Below are 14,955 nucleotides of genomic sequence, written 5' to 3'. Positions count from 1 at the left end.
TATGTTATCAGACTGTCATCTGATGAAGTTGTTTCTTGGTTAGTGGCTATTTATATCTTTATTTGGTCGAAATTGTGATAGCTACCTATGCAGGGAAAAAAATGGTGGGAAAAAAAAGTTGTGTCTTTTGCTATCGTGGTTAGCTAATAGATTTACATATTGTGTCTTCCCTGTAAAACATTTTAAAAATCAGAAATGATGGCTGGATTCACAAGATGTGTATCTTTCATCTGGTGTCTTGGACTTGTGATTTAATGATATTTAGATGCTAGTATTTACTTGTGACGCTATGCTAGGCTATGCTAGTCAGCTTTTTTACTGATGGGGGTGCTCCCGGATCCGGGATTGTGATGAAGTAGAAGTTAAACAACACAAACATCATTGCTGGCCTGCGTGACCTTTGCATATTCAAAGGATGATGCCATGCTTGGTAACTTGGTTGGCTGTGTGACTGTTTTCAACACACCTGATTTTAGACTTTTTCTTTTTTTTTACCAAGCAAGAGAAATCAACGTTCAATCAGTACTGAGTGAATGAACAACAGAAACATTGTGCAACGAAAGCTTCCTGTCATTACCAGACTGTCCGTTTTAAATAGTTTCAAGATAACTCGTTCATGACAGGGTTCGTAGCTTAACGTTTAATGTCACCGAGATCTGAAGGTCCTGGGTTTGCCTCTCGGAGGAGACATTTTGACACCCCGCTTCCAGCCCCAACACGCACCGGTGCACACGGTCTGCTTATTTTCACTTATTACATTGCTCTTAAAAGAGCATTGTTGAGTGGCTATAGACAGGGAGTGTGGTGTGTGTGTACTAGTGTGCACGTCTTGCTTCTACGGAGAAGAGAACGGTGGATACTTGAGAGTTCCAACAGTTTGAGACCGTTTATCTTAAGCAATCTGCCTACACATTGTTTGAAGTACAATAGACTAACATAGCTACTGTAGTGGGTCAAAGCTGTGTGCTTTGGAAACCTTGATAAACCTTGCTGGGAAACCTTGCTGGGAAACCTTGATAGAGCATGGGTGGAGTAGACATTGTGGTGCTCATGTGAATTTCCTTTATTTTCCGGCATCAGTGCATTGCCTGACTAAACATCGAACGAAATGGCCACCAAACAAACCCACAGCTTGGACACTTATTCACGATCACCCTAATTGGCAGCACCTAAAGTGCTTATCAACCAGGCTCAACATCTGGACAAAGTTGCTGCTGCCACCAGGGGGAATGAAGTGTGGAAGTGGTAGTAAGCTGTAGTCTGCCATCTACCTAGCCTATTCCATAACACAATGAAACAAAGTTCTTAAAAGGAGTTGTAGCTGGGTGGACATTTTGGCTCAGCGATACCAGCATGGATGGGGTAAGAGATCAATGGAACACAGACTGTCGGGGGATAGAACACGGACGCAGTGATTGGTGCCTATTCAAAAAAAAATGCTGGTCAAATGAGGTGGATATTCATCAAATCTGTCACTACAGTGCCTTGCAAAAGTATTCATCCCCCTTGGCGTTTTTCCTATTTTATTGCATAACAACCTGTAATATAAATAGATTTTTATTTGGATTTCATGTAATGGACATACACAAAATTGTCCAAATTGTTGAAGTGAAATGAAAAAGTAACTTGTTTTAAATTTTAAATAAAAAACGGAAAAGTGGTGCATGCATATGTATTCACCCCTTTGCTATGAAGCCCCTAAATAAGATCTGGTGCAACCAATTACCTTCAGAAGTCACATAATTAGTTTAATAAAGTCCACCTGTGTGCAATCTGTCACATGATCTCAGTGTATATATACACCTGTTCTGAAAGGCCCCAGGGTCTGCAACACTAAGCAAGGGGGCACCACCAAGCAAGCGGCACCATGAAGACCAAGGAGCTCTCCAAACAGGTCAGGGACAAAGTTGTGGAGAAGTACAGATCAGGGTTGGGTTATAAAAAAAATATCAGAATCTTTGAACGTCACACGGAGCACCATTTTTAAATCGGTTATTAAAAATGGAAAGAATATGGCACCACAACAAACCTGCCAAGAGAGGGCCGCCCACCAAAACTCATGGACCCGGCAAGGAGGATATTAATCAGAGAGGCAACAGACCAAAGATAATCCTGAAGGAGCTGCAAAGCTCCACAGCGGAGATTGGAGTATCTGTCCATAAGACCACTTTAAGCCGTACACTCCACAGTGTGGGCAGAAAAAAAGCCATTGCTTATTTTTTTCCTTTTAAGCAAACACATTTGGTGTTCGCCAAAAAGCATGTGGGAGACTCCCCAAACATATGGAAGAAGGTACTCTGGTCAGATGAGACTAAAATTGAGCTTTTTAGCCATCAAGGAAAACACTATGTCTGGCGCAAACCCAACACCTCTCTTCACCCCAAGAACACCATCCCCACAGTGAAGCATCATGCTGTGGGGATGTTTTTAATCGGTAGGGACTGGGAAACTGGTCAGAATTTAAGCAATGATGGATGGCGCTAAATACATGGAATTTCTTGAGGGAAACCTGTTTGTCTTCCAGAGATTTGAGACTGGGACGGAGGTTCACCTTCCAGCAGAACAATGACCCTAAGCATACTGCTAAAGCAACACTCAAGTGGTTTATGGGTAAACGTTTAAATGTCTTGGAATGGCCTAGTCAAAGCCCAGACCTCAATCCAGTTGAGAATCTGTGGTATGACTTAAATATTGCTGTACACCAGCGGAACCCATCCAAGTTGAAGGAGCTGGAGCAGTTTTGCCTTGAAGAATGGGCAAAAGTACCAGTGGCTAGATGTGCCAAGCTTAGAGACATACCCCAAGAGACTTTCAGCTGTAATTGCTGCAAAAGGTGGCTCTACAAAGTATTGACTTTGGGGGTGTGAATAGTTATGCACGTTCATGTTCTGTTTTTGTGTTTTATTTCTTGTTTGTTTCACAATAAAAAATATTTTGCGTCTTCAAAGTGGTAGGCATGTTGTGTAAATCAAATGATACAAACCCCCCAAAAATCTATTTTAATTCCAGGTTGTAAAGCAACAAAATCGGAAAAAATTCACCCCCTTTGGCATTTTTCGCAAGCCGCTGTATTTGTGTTTTTATAGAGGCCCACAGTCTGGTTAAAATCCAATTTGGATATATTTGGCTGTTTTCACTCCATAATATTTAGAAGTTGTAATTTTCAGATTTAGAAAATTGTGACTGCTAAATGCTGACTCCTTCGGATAAGCTGGTGGCATAGCTATGATATAGACATCGGCAGTGGTGGGAAAAGTACCCAAGTGTCATACTTAAAGATACCTTTTATTAGAAAATGACTCAAAAGTGAAAGTCACCCTGTACAATATTACTAGAGTAAAATGATTTTGGTTTAAATATATTTAAGTATCAAAATTTAAAATTGTAAATAATTTAAAATTTCTTACATTAAGCAATTTTCTTTTTTTGGATAGCCAGGGGCGCACGCAATCAACTTAGAAACAAAGCGTGTGTGTTTAGTGAGTCTGCCAGATTAGAGGCAGAAGGGATGACCTGACCAGGGACGTTCTCTTGATAAATGCGTGGATTGAACCATTTTCCTGTCCAGCTAAGCATTCAAAATGTAACATACTTTTGGGTGTCAGGGAAAATGTATGGAGTAAAAGATATATTATTTTCTTTAGGAATTTGGGGAAGTAAAAGTTGTCAAATATAAAGTACAGGTACCTCAAAAAACGACTTAAGTAGTAATTTTTACTTAAGTACTTTACACCACTGGAAATCGGTGGTGGTATTTGAAGTCGTTCTTAGGTGTAATACGGTTGATTGGTGGCGACGACATGAACGTATTGGGGTTGACATTAGAGCTCTGCTCCCCGAGCCCAAAGGACCCTGACATTATACAGCACGTTAGGGCCGGGTAGAGCCTGTTCAAGTCGCTCTGATTTAAGAGTTATATAGTCATGTCTCATTAAGATCAGAACATGATGCAAGAAGTGCTTCAACCTTGTGAAATATAGGGGGAGATTATTTCACAGAAAATGTTCCTTGAGTTTTGTCTGAGTTTTGAGTGACAAGTCGTTAACGGCTCTTATGTCTCTTCATTGAGCAGAGCAGCCCAAGCGGAGCCGTTGCTATGGAGACTGAGCCATCCATACCAGCATTATAGTCAGATTTTTACCCCACCGTAATGTGAAATACACATATGAACAATGGAGCCGGGAGTTGCCAGGGACTTCACAATATATTATTACCATACTTCGATGCCGATATGTATTGAGATTCTCACGATTCTGTGTGTTGCGATTCGATACTGCGATTTGATGTTCCAAACATATTGCTCACTATGTCTGCTGCAGAGATGAGCGGGCAGGAGAAATTTCATTTTGGTCAGTCATGGAAATAAAAGTGCTGAAAACATGTTGGCTCACTATTTAAAAAGGTGGAGAACAAGCTATAGGATGATAAATACCGGTGTTTTGGCGCAGGCACAACCGACTAGCACTAGCTAACGCTACCTAGCAATTTTTTTACTTTGAGTTACAGTATTGCTCTGATATCGTCCAAAATAATATTGTGATATGTTTTTTTAATCAATAATAAAGAATAGCCTAAATGTAGGCAAATTTTGATGGCCGGCAATGAGGAGATGTTGGATCTATCCCCCAAGGGCGGACGTGGCCATGACGTGGCGTTTCCATTGTTTTGGTCGAACTCTTACCTGATTTAGGTGGTTGTGGTTGAACCGAGTTTTCTTGTTTCTGCAGTAAAAGAATGTGTGGAGAACCTGAGCCACGAGGATGACGAGGAGAAGCTGATGGCGTCACTGTGGGGAGCCGAGAGGTGTCTACGGGTGTTGGAGAGCGTGAGTACACATACTAATGTCTTGGACAACACTTCTGGCCACCAGAAGGCTGGATTCCTAATCGGGGCCCCGCTCATAGCGCTTGCTAGATCTTATTTAATGCCATTTATGAAGTATCCATGGGAAACATTGATCTTAGTAACAGCTGCTCATGCTTCCTAAGCCTACAGTTTTGCTCGGTTTCAATCTCAGGCCGAGTACAGAGTGAAGGTTTAGATTGCAGGTCTGCTGAGGCTAGATTAGTGTGTGTGTGTGTGCTAACCTGGCACTAAGCCTGCGCTTATTGATCAACTCAGTGAATCCAGTGGGAGTCTTCTAGGAGGGGCTCTGTGTGCAGTAATGTGTTCACTTGATTTGAGATAAAGTGTTGTATTTCCTCTGTAACTCTGTTGTTGCTCTGTGCAGGTAACTGTTCACAACCCAGAGAACCAGGGCTACCTGATCGCTTATAAGGACTCCCAGCTTATCTGCTCTTCAGCCAAGTAAGTGGCCTGTATGGATGCACACACACATTGTGTGTTACACAGTCTGGAGCTTAATGCATATTGCATTTATCACCTGTATCACCAGACAGCATCTCATTGAGGTTGAGGGGTCAATCGGTTCCCTACATAGGGGCCCTGGTCATGAGGTTGAGGGGTCATCCTGTTCCCTACATAGGGGCCCTGGTCATGAGGTTGAGGGGTCATCCTGTTCCCTACATAGGGGCCCTGGTCATGAGGTTGAGGGGTCATCCTGTTCCCTACATGGGGGCCCTGGTCATGAGGTTGAGGGGTCATCCGGTTCCCTACATGGGGGCCCTGGTCATGAGGTTGAGGGGTCATCCGGTTCCCTACATGGGGGCCCTGGTCATGAGGTTGAGGGGTCATCCGGTTCCCTACATGGGGGCCCTGGTCATGAGGTTGAGGGGTCATCCGGTTCCCTACATGGGGGCCCTGGTCATGAGGTTGAGGGGTCATCCGGTTCCCTACATGGGGGCCCTGGTCATGAGGTTGAGGGGTCATCCGGTTCCCTACATGGGGGCCCTGGTCATGAGGTTGAGGAGTCATCCGGTTCCCTACATGGGGGCCCTGGTCATGAGGTTGAGAGGTCATCCGGTTCCCTACATGGGGGCCCTGGTCAAAAGTTGTGCGCTTTATAAGGAATAGGGTGCCATTTTGGATGCATGCCATATAGTGGCCCACTAACACCCACACAATTCAGTCTTCTTTGGCTACAGAAATAGACCGGACTCCTCACCAACACTACATTGTGTTAAAAGAGTAATTAATGTACAAAAGTGTCTGTATGCAGCTGTATTGGGAAATGTCCGTTTTCATTATGCTGTGTGTTGGGTTCCGTTTTGACATTGTCAATCACAGCATTCCCCCCACGCCCTGCTCCTATGCCTGTCTGTAAAGCAAACTCCGCCCCGTATGCGTTTGCCTTACCTACCATCTCCCTTTCAATACCCCCCCTCTCTCCCCTCGTATGGTTTAGCCACCCCCCAATCGTTCCAGTGCCCCAGCCCCTCCACCACTTGTCCCACCACAGCCACTGTTCTCCTTCTTTATAACTGAATTAGCCCTGTCCCAGGCAGGGTTCGTTGCCTGCAGCCAGGGCCTTGGTCGCTCTGCTCAGGTTCCTAACCCCTGCGTCACCCCTGGTGAACTATCCTTGCACCCCCAGCCAGGAGGCCTCTTCGACTGGGTCAACAAAGAGCCGCTCTCACATCGCACACAGCAGCTTCATTAGCCGCATTCAGCCGGCCGTGCTAATTCGATTACGGGGGGAGAAATCAGAGGGGTCGAGCCACACATCAGTACACAGCAGTGCAGAGGCCCTCATTAACAGCCCCCCCAAAATAATATATTAACTCTGCCTCTGTTCTCCTCTCTGCCTTAACGGATGATCCCCCATTATTTCAAATCTCATATTTTTTTTTATTTTGCATGAAGCTGTTTTGCTGCTGGTTAGCCATGCTAACAGTCATGCACGTCTGTTGCTAAGCTTTTGTTATGGTTAAATTCACCCTCCGTTCTCTCCCGCTCCGCACTGCCTTTTTTTAAATGTATTGTCGGGGATGCTGTCTGCCTAATGGTGTAGGCGTATGTCTAAAGTGGAATCCGAAATTGACACCCTTAATAAAGATGAGCAATAATGACTGTATTTAAAATAAATACACTGCTCAAAAAAATAAAGGGAACACTAAAATAACACATCCTAGATCTGAATGAACGAAATATTCTTATTAAATACCTTTTCCTTTACATAGTTGAATGTGCTGACAACAAAATCACACAAATGATCAATGTAAATCTAATTTATCAACCCATGGAGGTCTGGATTTGGAGTCACACTCAAAATTAAAGTGGAAAACCACACTACAGGCTGATCCAACTTTGATGTAATGTCCTTAAAACAAGTCAAAATGAGGCTCAGTAGTGTGTGTGGCCTCCACGTGCCTGTATGACCTCCCTACAACGCCTGGGCATGCTCCTGATGAGGTGGCGGATGGTCTCCTGAGGGATCTCCTCCCAGACCTGGACTAAAGCATCCGCCAACTCCTGGACAGTCTGTGGTGCAACGTGGCGTTGGTGGATGGAGCGAGACATGATGTCCCAGATGTGCTCAATTGGATTCAGGTCTGGGGAACGGGCGGGCCAGACCATAGCATCAATGCCTTCCTCTTGCAGGAACTGCTGACACACTCCAGCCACATGAGGTCTAGCATTGTCTTGCATTAGGAGAAACCCAGGGCCAACCGCACCAACATATGGTCTCACAAGGGGTCTGAGGATCTCATCTCGGTACCTAATGGCAGTCAGGCTACCTCTGGCGAGCCCATGGAGGGCTGTGCGGCCCCCCAAAGAAATGCCACCCCACACCATGACTGACCCACCGCCAAACCGGTCATGCTGGAGGATGTTGCAGGCAGCAGAACGTTCTCCACGGCGTCTCCAGACTGTCACGTCTGTCACATGTGCTCAGTGTGAACCTGCTTTCATCTGTGAAGAGCACAGGGCGCCAGTGGTGAATTTGCCAATCTTGGTGTTCTCTGGCAAATGCCAAACGTCCTGCACGGTGTTGGGCTGTAAGCACAACCCCCACCTGTGGACGTCGGGCCCTCATACCACCCTCATGGAGTCTGTTTCTGACCGTTTGAGCAGACACATGCACATTTGTGGCCTGCTGGAGGTCATTTTGCAGGGCTCTGGCAGTGCTCCTACTTGCACAAAGGCGGAGGTAGCGGTCCTGCTGCTGGGTTGTTGCCCTCCTACGGCCTCCTCCACGTCTCCTGATGTACTGGCCTGTCTCCTGGTAGCGCCTCCATGCTCTGGACACTACGCTGACAGACACAGCAAACCTTCTTGCCACAGCTCGCATTGATGTGCCATCCTGGATGAGCTGCACTACCTGAGCCACTTGTGTGGGTTGTAGACTCCGTCTCATGCTACCACTAGAGTGAAAGCACCGCCAGCATTCAAAAGTGACCAAAACATCAGCCGGGAAGCATAGGAACTGAGAAGTGGTTTGTGGTCACCACCTGCAGAACCACTCCTTTATTTGGGGTGTCTTGCTAATTGCCTATAATTTCCACCTGTTGTCTATTCCATTTGCACAACAGCATGTGAAATTTATTGTCAATCAGTGTTGCTTCCTAAGTGGACAGTTTGATTTCACAGAAGTGTGATTGACTTGGAGTTACATTGTGTTGTTTAAGTGTTCCCTTTATTTTTTTGAGCAGTGTATATACCCCCACAAATACTGAGCTATATTGTATGCTCCAAAAAATTGGGAAGTATATTATTTAAGACTAAAACAATTGCTCAGAATTTTTAAAGTACTCAAACATTTTTAGTATTTGATGCCATATTCTTAGCATGCGTTGAATACATCAAGCTTGTGACTCTACAAACTTGTTGGATGCATTTGCAGTTCATTTTGGTTATACATTTTGTGCTCAGTCAAAATGAATGGTAAATAATGTCTTGTCATTTTGTAGTCACTCTTATTGTAAATAGGAATGGAATGTTTCTTAACTCTTCTACATTTCATGTGAACGCTACCATTACGGATAATCCTGAATGAATTGGGAAAAATTATGCATGAGGAAATTAGAGGGTCAAAGATGATACCACCAAGACATGCTAACCCTCCCGTTATTGGTAATGGTGGGAGGTTAGCGCTTCTGGCGGGTAATGGTCTTTGACCCTCTTAACTTTCACCAATCGTTCAGCATTATCTGTAATCATGGTAACATCCACATGAATGTAGAAGGATTTAGAAACATTCTATTCTTATTTACAATAAAAGTTACTCAAAAATGACAAATTTACCATTTCTATTTGGCACAAAATAATCTGAAACACAACCAAAACAAACTGCAAATCCATCCAACAAGTTTGGAGTCACAAACTTTCTGTAGTCATTGGGTGCTATATGACATAAAATACAAAACATTTGACTACTTTATAAGAATCTTTAGGGGTGTCTAATTTTGACCCAATACCTTTGTTTGTTTTTTTTCTCTCAAAAATCTCTTTCTCTGAGCAATTGTATTAGTATACAATTTAATTTCCCCCTTTTATTTGCATGAAATATATATAGCTCAGTATTTGAATTGTGTATTTTATACAGTCATTATGGCTCATCTTTATCAAGGGAGTCGATCATTTCGGACCCCACTGTATATGTAAAGAGACACAATGGAAACGTGTGTTACTGCATTCAAATAATTTCATACCAGTTTTTCATTGGTTTACAAGCACTAGCTTTTCCGCGTTGTCTGAATAATACAAAAACCCAATAGGAAGAATTGTTGCCCTGAAGACATCTTTGAAGCTTATTTGCCAGACACACACTGCCGTTGTGGTAGTGTTTAATTCAGTATCAAGTCCCTCCAGAGCTGTCTTCCAGACCCTTTCAGTCCAGTCTGTCAGCCAAACAATCCTCCCATCAAATATTAAGGCTATTATCTCCCAGCACGACATCAGAAGGCTAAAAGTTCAATGCTGAAATATGAGAATCTTCAAACTTGGGTGGACGTAAAGGGGCCTTAAATGGAAGTGCGCTATATAGCTGACTACCTCTGGTTCAATACTGTTGTGCTTGCTTGGTCCTTGGTACATAAACTAATGAATAATCCATTTTCCCTGTGTGGGGGGGTTGACAGGGCCCTGTGGCACTGTGAGGAGATGATCCAGCGCTATAGCCGGGAGATGGGAGTGAACAGCGCCTTGTGTTTGGCGGGCACCGCCCTGCCCTACGCCAGCCACAGCAACGTGGGCAAAGCCGTGGAGGACTGCATGAGGGCCATCATCGGCGTGCTGCTAAATCTCACCCACGACAATGGTGAGAGGCGCGCACACACACACACTTCAATATAGAGACACACACACTCTGTGGCTCACACAGTATCATCTGGACACAGAATGAGCAGACGGTGCCAACGCCACTGGTGGTCGTAAATGATTATGGTTATTGAGGACATAAGCATACCTACACTACCTTGGGCACTGGGCAGCACTCGCCGCTCCTTCACAGAAGTGCGTTAATGCTTTTTAATTTGACCCCTAAAGAAATTCGACTTCCAAAATATGTGTTATGCACATAACTGTTGATGAGGCCCCATAATGACTGTTCTGCCCCGTGTGTGTAGAATGGGGAAGCACGAAGACAGGCGAACAGGAGGACATGATGATGACATCGTTGAACTGTGTGCTCCGGGTCCCACAGTACCTTCCTCAGGAGAGGAGGTTCGACATTCGCGTACTGGTGAGGGGGGTGTAGTGGGGGTGTGGGTTTATAGGGGGGTGTGCGTGTTTGTGTAGGGGGGTGTGTGTGTTTGTGTGTGTGGGGGGGGGGGGGGGGGGGGGCTGTGTGTGTTTGTGTAGGGTGGGTGTATTTGTGTGGTTGTGTAGGAGGGGGGGTGGGGGTGTGTAGGCGGTTGTGTTGGGGGGGAGTAGTGGGGGGTGGGTGTGTAGGGGAGGGGGTGTTTGTGTGGGGGGTGTTTGTGTGGGGGGGGTTTGTGTAGAGTGGTGTGTTTGTTTGGGGGGGGGGTGTTTGTTTGGGGGGGTGTGTGTGTGGCGGGGGGGTGTGTGTTTGTGGGTGTGTAGGAGGGTGTGGTGTGTAGGGTGGGGTGGGGTGTTTGTGTAGGGGGTGGGGTGTTTGTGTAGGGGGGGGTGCGTGTGTTTGTGGGTGTGTAGGAGGGTGTGGTGTGTAGGAGGGTGTGGGGTGTTTGTGTAGGAGGGTGTGGGGTGTTTGTGTAGGAGGGTGTGGGGTGTTTGTGTAGGGGGTGGGGTGGGGTGTTTGTGTAGGATGGGGTGGGGTGTTTGTGTAGGATGGGGGGGGGTGTTTGTGTAGGATGGGGGGAGGTGTGTTTGTGTAGGATGGGGGGGGGTGTTTGTGTAGGGGGGGGGGGGGGGGGGGGGGGGGGGGGGGGGGGGGGGGGGGGGGGGGGGGGTGGTGTGTTTGTGTAGGAGGGGTGTGTGTTTGTGTAGGTAGGTGTGTGTGTGTATTTCTCCAGTCTGAAGTGTGATGATTTTCCAGGGGCTGGGCCTGCTGATCAACCTGGTGGAGTACAGTGCCAGGAACCGCTACTGCCTGGTGGAGATGGCGATGGATGGAGGAGCTCCCTTCAACTCTGTCCTGGTGGCTGACAAAGAGGAGCTCAAGACAGAAGGATCGCTCACTGCCATCGCTGCCCTGGTGCAGGTGGGTTAGAGAACTGAGGGCTGTTTGTGGGTTCATAGGTCGTATAGAGACCTCATACACTTCAATGAGCAATAATGCGATCTCGTAGGCATAGATATGGAATAATATATATTATTGGAGTTATATATTCAGTACCAGTCAAAAGTTTGGACACCTACTCATTCAAGGGTTTTTCTTTATTTTTACTGTTTTCTACATTGCAGAATGATAGTGAAGACATCAAAACTATTAAATAACAAATTTGGAATTATGTAGTAACCAAAAAAGTGTTAAACAAATCAAAATATATTTTATATTTGAGATTCTTCAAAGTAGCCACCCTTGGCCTTGATGACAGCTTTGCACACTCTTGGCATTCTCTCAACCAGCATCATGAGTTAGTCAACTGGAATGCTTTTCAATTAACAGGTGTGCCTTGTTAAAAGTTCATTTGTGGAATTTCTTTCCTTAATGCGTTTGAGCCAATCAGTTGTTGTGACAAGGTAGGGTTGGTATACAGAAGATAGCCCGATTTGCTATTATAAACTGGTTACCAACGCAATTATTGCAGTAAAAATACATGTTTTGTCATACCCCTAATATACCACGGCTGTCAGCCAATCAGCCTTCAGAGCTCGAACCACCCAGTTTATAAATGGATTTATACCATGGCATTGTTGAATATTGATTGGCTTGATGTGCATTCTAGAGCGTGCATTATTTCCCTATAACACATGGTTTATTTGCACGGTAGATTTCAATGGCTATGCTCTGTTTGAGCTGCTTTTGAAAAGCAAAAGTCAAATTGAAAACATTGTTGAATAACATTTTCATAATAGCTAGGACTGCTGGTTTTGGTTGTCTAGGCAACTACTGTCGCTATCTAGTAAACTTGCTAGCTACTTCAGTGGATGTTGAACACATGTCTACCTGCAAATAAACACATTAACAGCAGTAAATGTGTTAAATTATAGCCATGGTATAAAAGGGATAATCAGCTCGGGGCTATGAGTTGTCTGGAAAATACTGCATCTCTGTGGGAGGTCAGTTCCACACCGTTCATTATTTTCCATTGAACTCATAGCCCCTCGTTGATTATCCCTTACATAGACTATTTGCGTTAACCCCCTTTTTATCTCTCTTGCAATGGCTCTATGCACACTCACTGAAATCTACCCACGCTCAGATACTACACTGACACTCCAACACACACACAGACTACATCCGCTCACACACACACATGCATGCATGTTGACGCCAAACACACTTTCACACTATTTCACTCTTCACATTACACTGCTGCTACTCTGTTTTATTATCTATCCTGATTGCCTAGTCACTTTTACCCCTACCCACATGTACATATTAACTCAACTGCCTCGTACCCCTGCACATTGACTCAGTACCGGTGCTCCTTGTATATAGCCTCATTATTGTTACTATTTCCTTCTTTTTCTACATTTTTTAAAAACGTTTTAACTCTGCATTGTTGGGAACGTGCTCGTAAGTAAGTATTTTGTGGTAAAGTCTACACTTGTTGTATTTGGTGCATGTGACAAATAACATTTCATTGGATTTTTTTTATGGACGAGTTGATTACTGATTTACATGCACGTGTGACCTTTTCTGACCTGAATGTGTTTGTGCCCTCAGCTTTTCCTCCAGCGGGAGCAAGCGGCCATAGCGGCAGAGGCGGAGACGGATGACTTCATCAACGATGTGCCCAAGCCCAAGCTGGACCAGAGCGGCGAGTGGCAAGAGTCGGGTGGCGAGATCCAATGGGTGGCCTCAGAGAACAACAACGCCAACGCCGTCAGCGAGAAAGAGAAGGCCAAGAAAGAGGAAGAGAACGAGGAGATAGACCTTACCAAAGGTAATGACCTACTTGGTTAAATAAACTCAAAATAAATCAATAAAATCTAACTGAGTGTAATGTAATAGATACATAATGGCATCTAGGTAACTCTGAAAAGAGATTCAGAGGAATGCATGTTTGGATTATAGGTTAGGAGCTGTATTGGTTATTCTATGAATATTTGGGCGACTGACACTTTCTCCCTTCTCCCTCCATCCCTTCCTGCTGCAGCTCTTCAGCATGCTGGGAAGCACATGGAGGACAGCATAGTGGCCTCCTATACAGCACTGCTACTGGGCTGTCTCTGTCAGGGGAGTCCGGTAAGGACACTCTCCTCGCACTCCTGACACTCGCACTGTGTCTGAGTGGCATGGCTGCTCTACATAATCAAATAAACTGTTATTTAAATTGCAGTTCAAATCGGAAACACACTTTACAGAAAATCATTTAAATGATAAAAACACAAGCAATAGGCGAGATAAGAGATGAATAAAGAAACATAACGAATGTCGATAATAACAGTGAAATCATTGATCCGTTCTCTACACAACTGTCTAACCCTGAACCGATGCAGCCCTTCATGTTGAAGCAATGAGACAAGGTCACATCACATAATGGGTTGCATAGACCTAGTTTGGCCTTGTTTATTAGACACGCGGACTTTAGGCTACAGTTTACAGTGCATTTGGAAAGTATTCAGACTCCTTCCCTTTTTGCACATTTTGTTAAGTTACAGCCTTATTCTAAAATGGATTAAATTATTTGTTTTCCTCATCAATCTACACACAATACCCCATTATGACATTGAAAACAGGTTTGTATACGTTTTTATACATTTATATAAAATTCAAAACAGAACTTATTTACATAAGTAATCAGACCCTTTGCTATGAGACTCAAAATTGAGCTTAGGTGCATTCTGTATCCAGTGATCATCCTTCTGATGTTTCTACTACTTGATTGGAGTCCACCAGTGATACATTCTATTGATTGGACATGATTTGGAAAGACACACACCTGTCTATATAGGTCATGTCAGAGCAAAAACCAAGCCATGAGGTTGAAGGAATTGTCCGTAGAGCTCCCATACAGGATTGTGTCGAGGCACAGATCTGGGGAAGGGTACCAAAAAATGTCTGCAGCATTGAAGGTCCCCAAGAACATAGTGGTCTCCATCATTCTTAAATGGAAGACGTTTGGAACCACCAAGACTCTTCTTATAGCTGGCCGCCCGGCTAAACTGAGCAATCGGGGGAGAAGGGCCTTGGTCAGGGAGGTGACCAAGAACCCGATGGTCACTCTGACAGAGCTCCAGAGTTCCTCTGTGGAGAAGGACAACCATCTCTGCAGCACTCCACCAATCAGACCTTTATGGTAGAGTGAACAGACGGAAGCCACTCCTCAGTAAAAGGCACATGACAGCCCCCTTGGAGTTTTCCAAAAGGCACCTAAAGGACTCAGACCATAAGAAACAAGACTCTCTGGTCTGATGAAACCAAGATTGAACTCTTTGGCCTGAATGCCAAGCGTCATGTCTGGAGGAAACCTGGCACCATCCCTAAAGTGAAGCATGGTGGTGGCAGCATCATGCTGTGGGGAT

The 14,955-nt window shown here is 44.8% G+C and overlaps 1 protein-coding gene across 1 annotated transcript in view; it reads left to right on the top strand.

Moving 5' to 3' along the window:
- LOC120046161 (wings apart-like protein homolog) overlaps nt 1–14,955 on the top strand; it is a 51,392-nt gene that overhangs the window by 31,526 nt on the left and 4,911 nt on the right. Inside the window, exons 12-18 of the mRNA XM_038991166.1 lie at nt 4,728–4,825; nt 5,231–5,307; nt 9,981–10,159; nt 10,467–10,582; nt 11,357–11,521; nt 13,154–13,373; nt 13,587–13,675. Coding sequence (XP_038847094.1) covers nt 4,728–4,825; nt 5,231–5,307; nt 9,981–10,159; nt 10,467–10,582; nt 11,357–11,521; nt 13,154–13,373; nt 13,587–13,675 — 944 coding nt within the window. The remainder of the gene's footprint in view (nt 1–4,727; nt 4,826–5,230; nt 5,308–9,980; nt 10,160–10,466; nt 10,583–11,356; nt 11,522–13,153; nt 13,374–13,586; nt 13,676–14,955) is intronic.

Source organism: Salvelinus namaycush, chromosome 4 (assembly GCF_016432855.1).
Source record: "Salvelinus namaycush isolate Seneca chromosome 4, SaNama_1.0, whole genome shotgun sequence".
NCBI lineage: Eukaryota > Metazoa > Chordata > Actinopteri > Salmoniformes > Salmonidae > Salvelinus > Salvelinus namaycush.
This window is presented reverse-complemented; position numbering and strand designations above follow the sequence as displayed.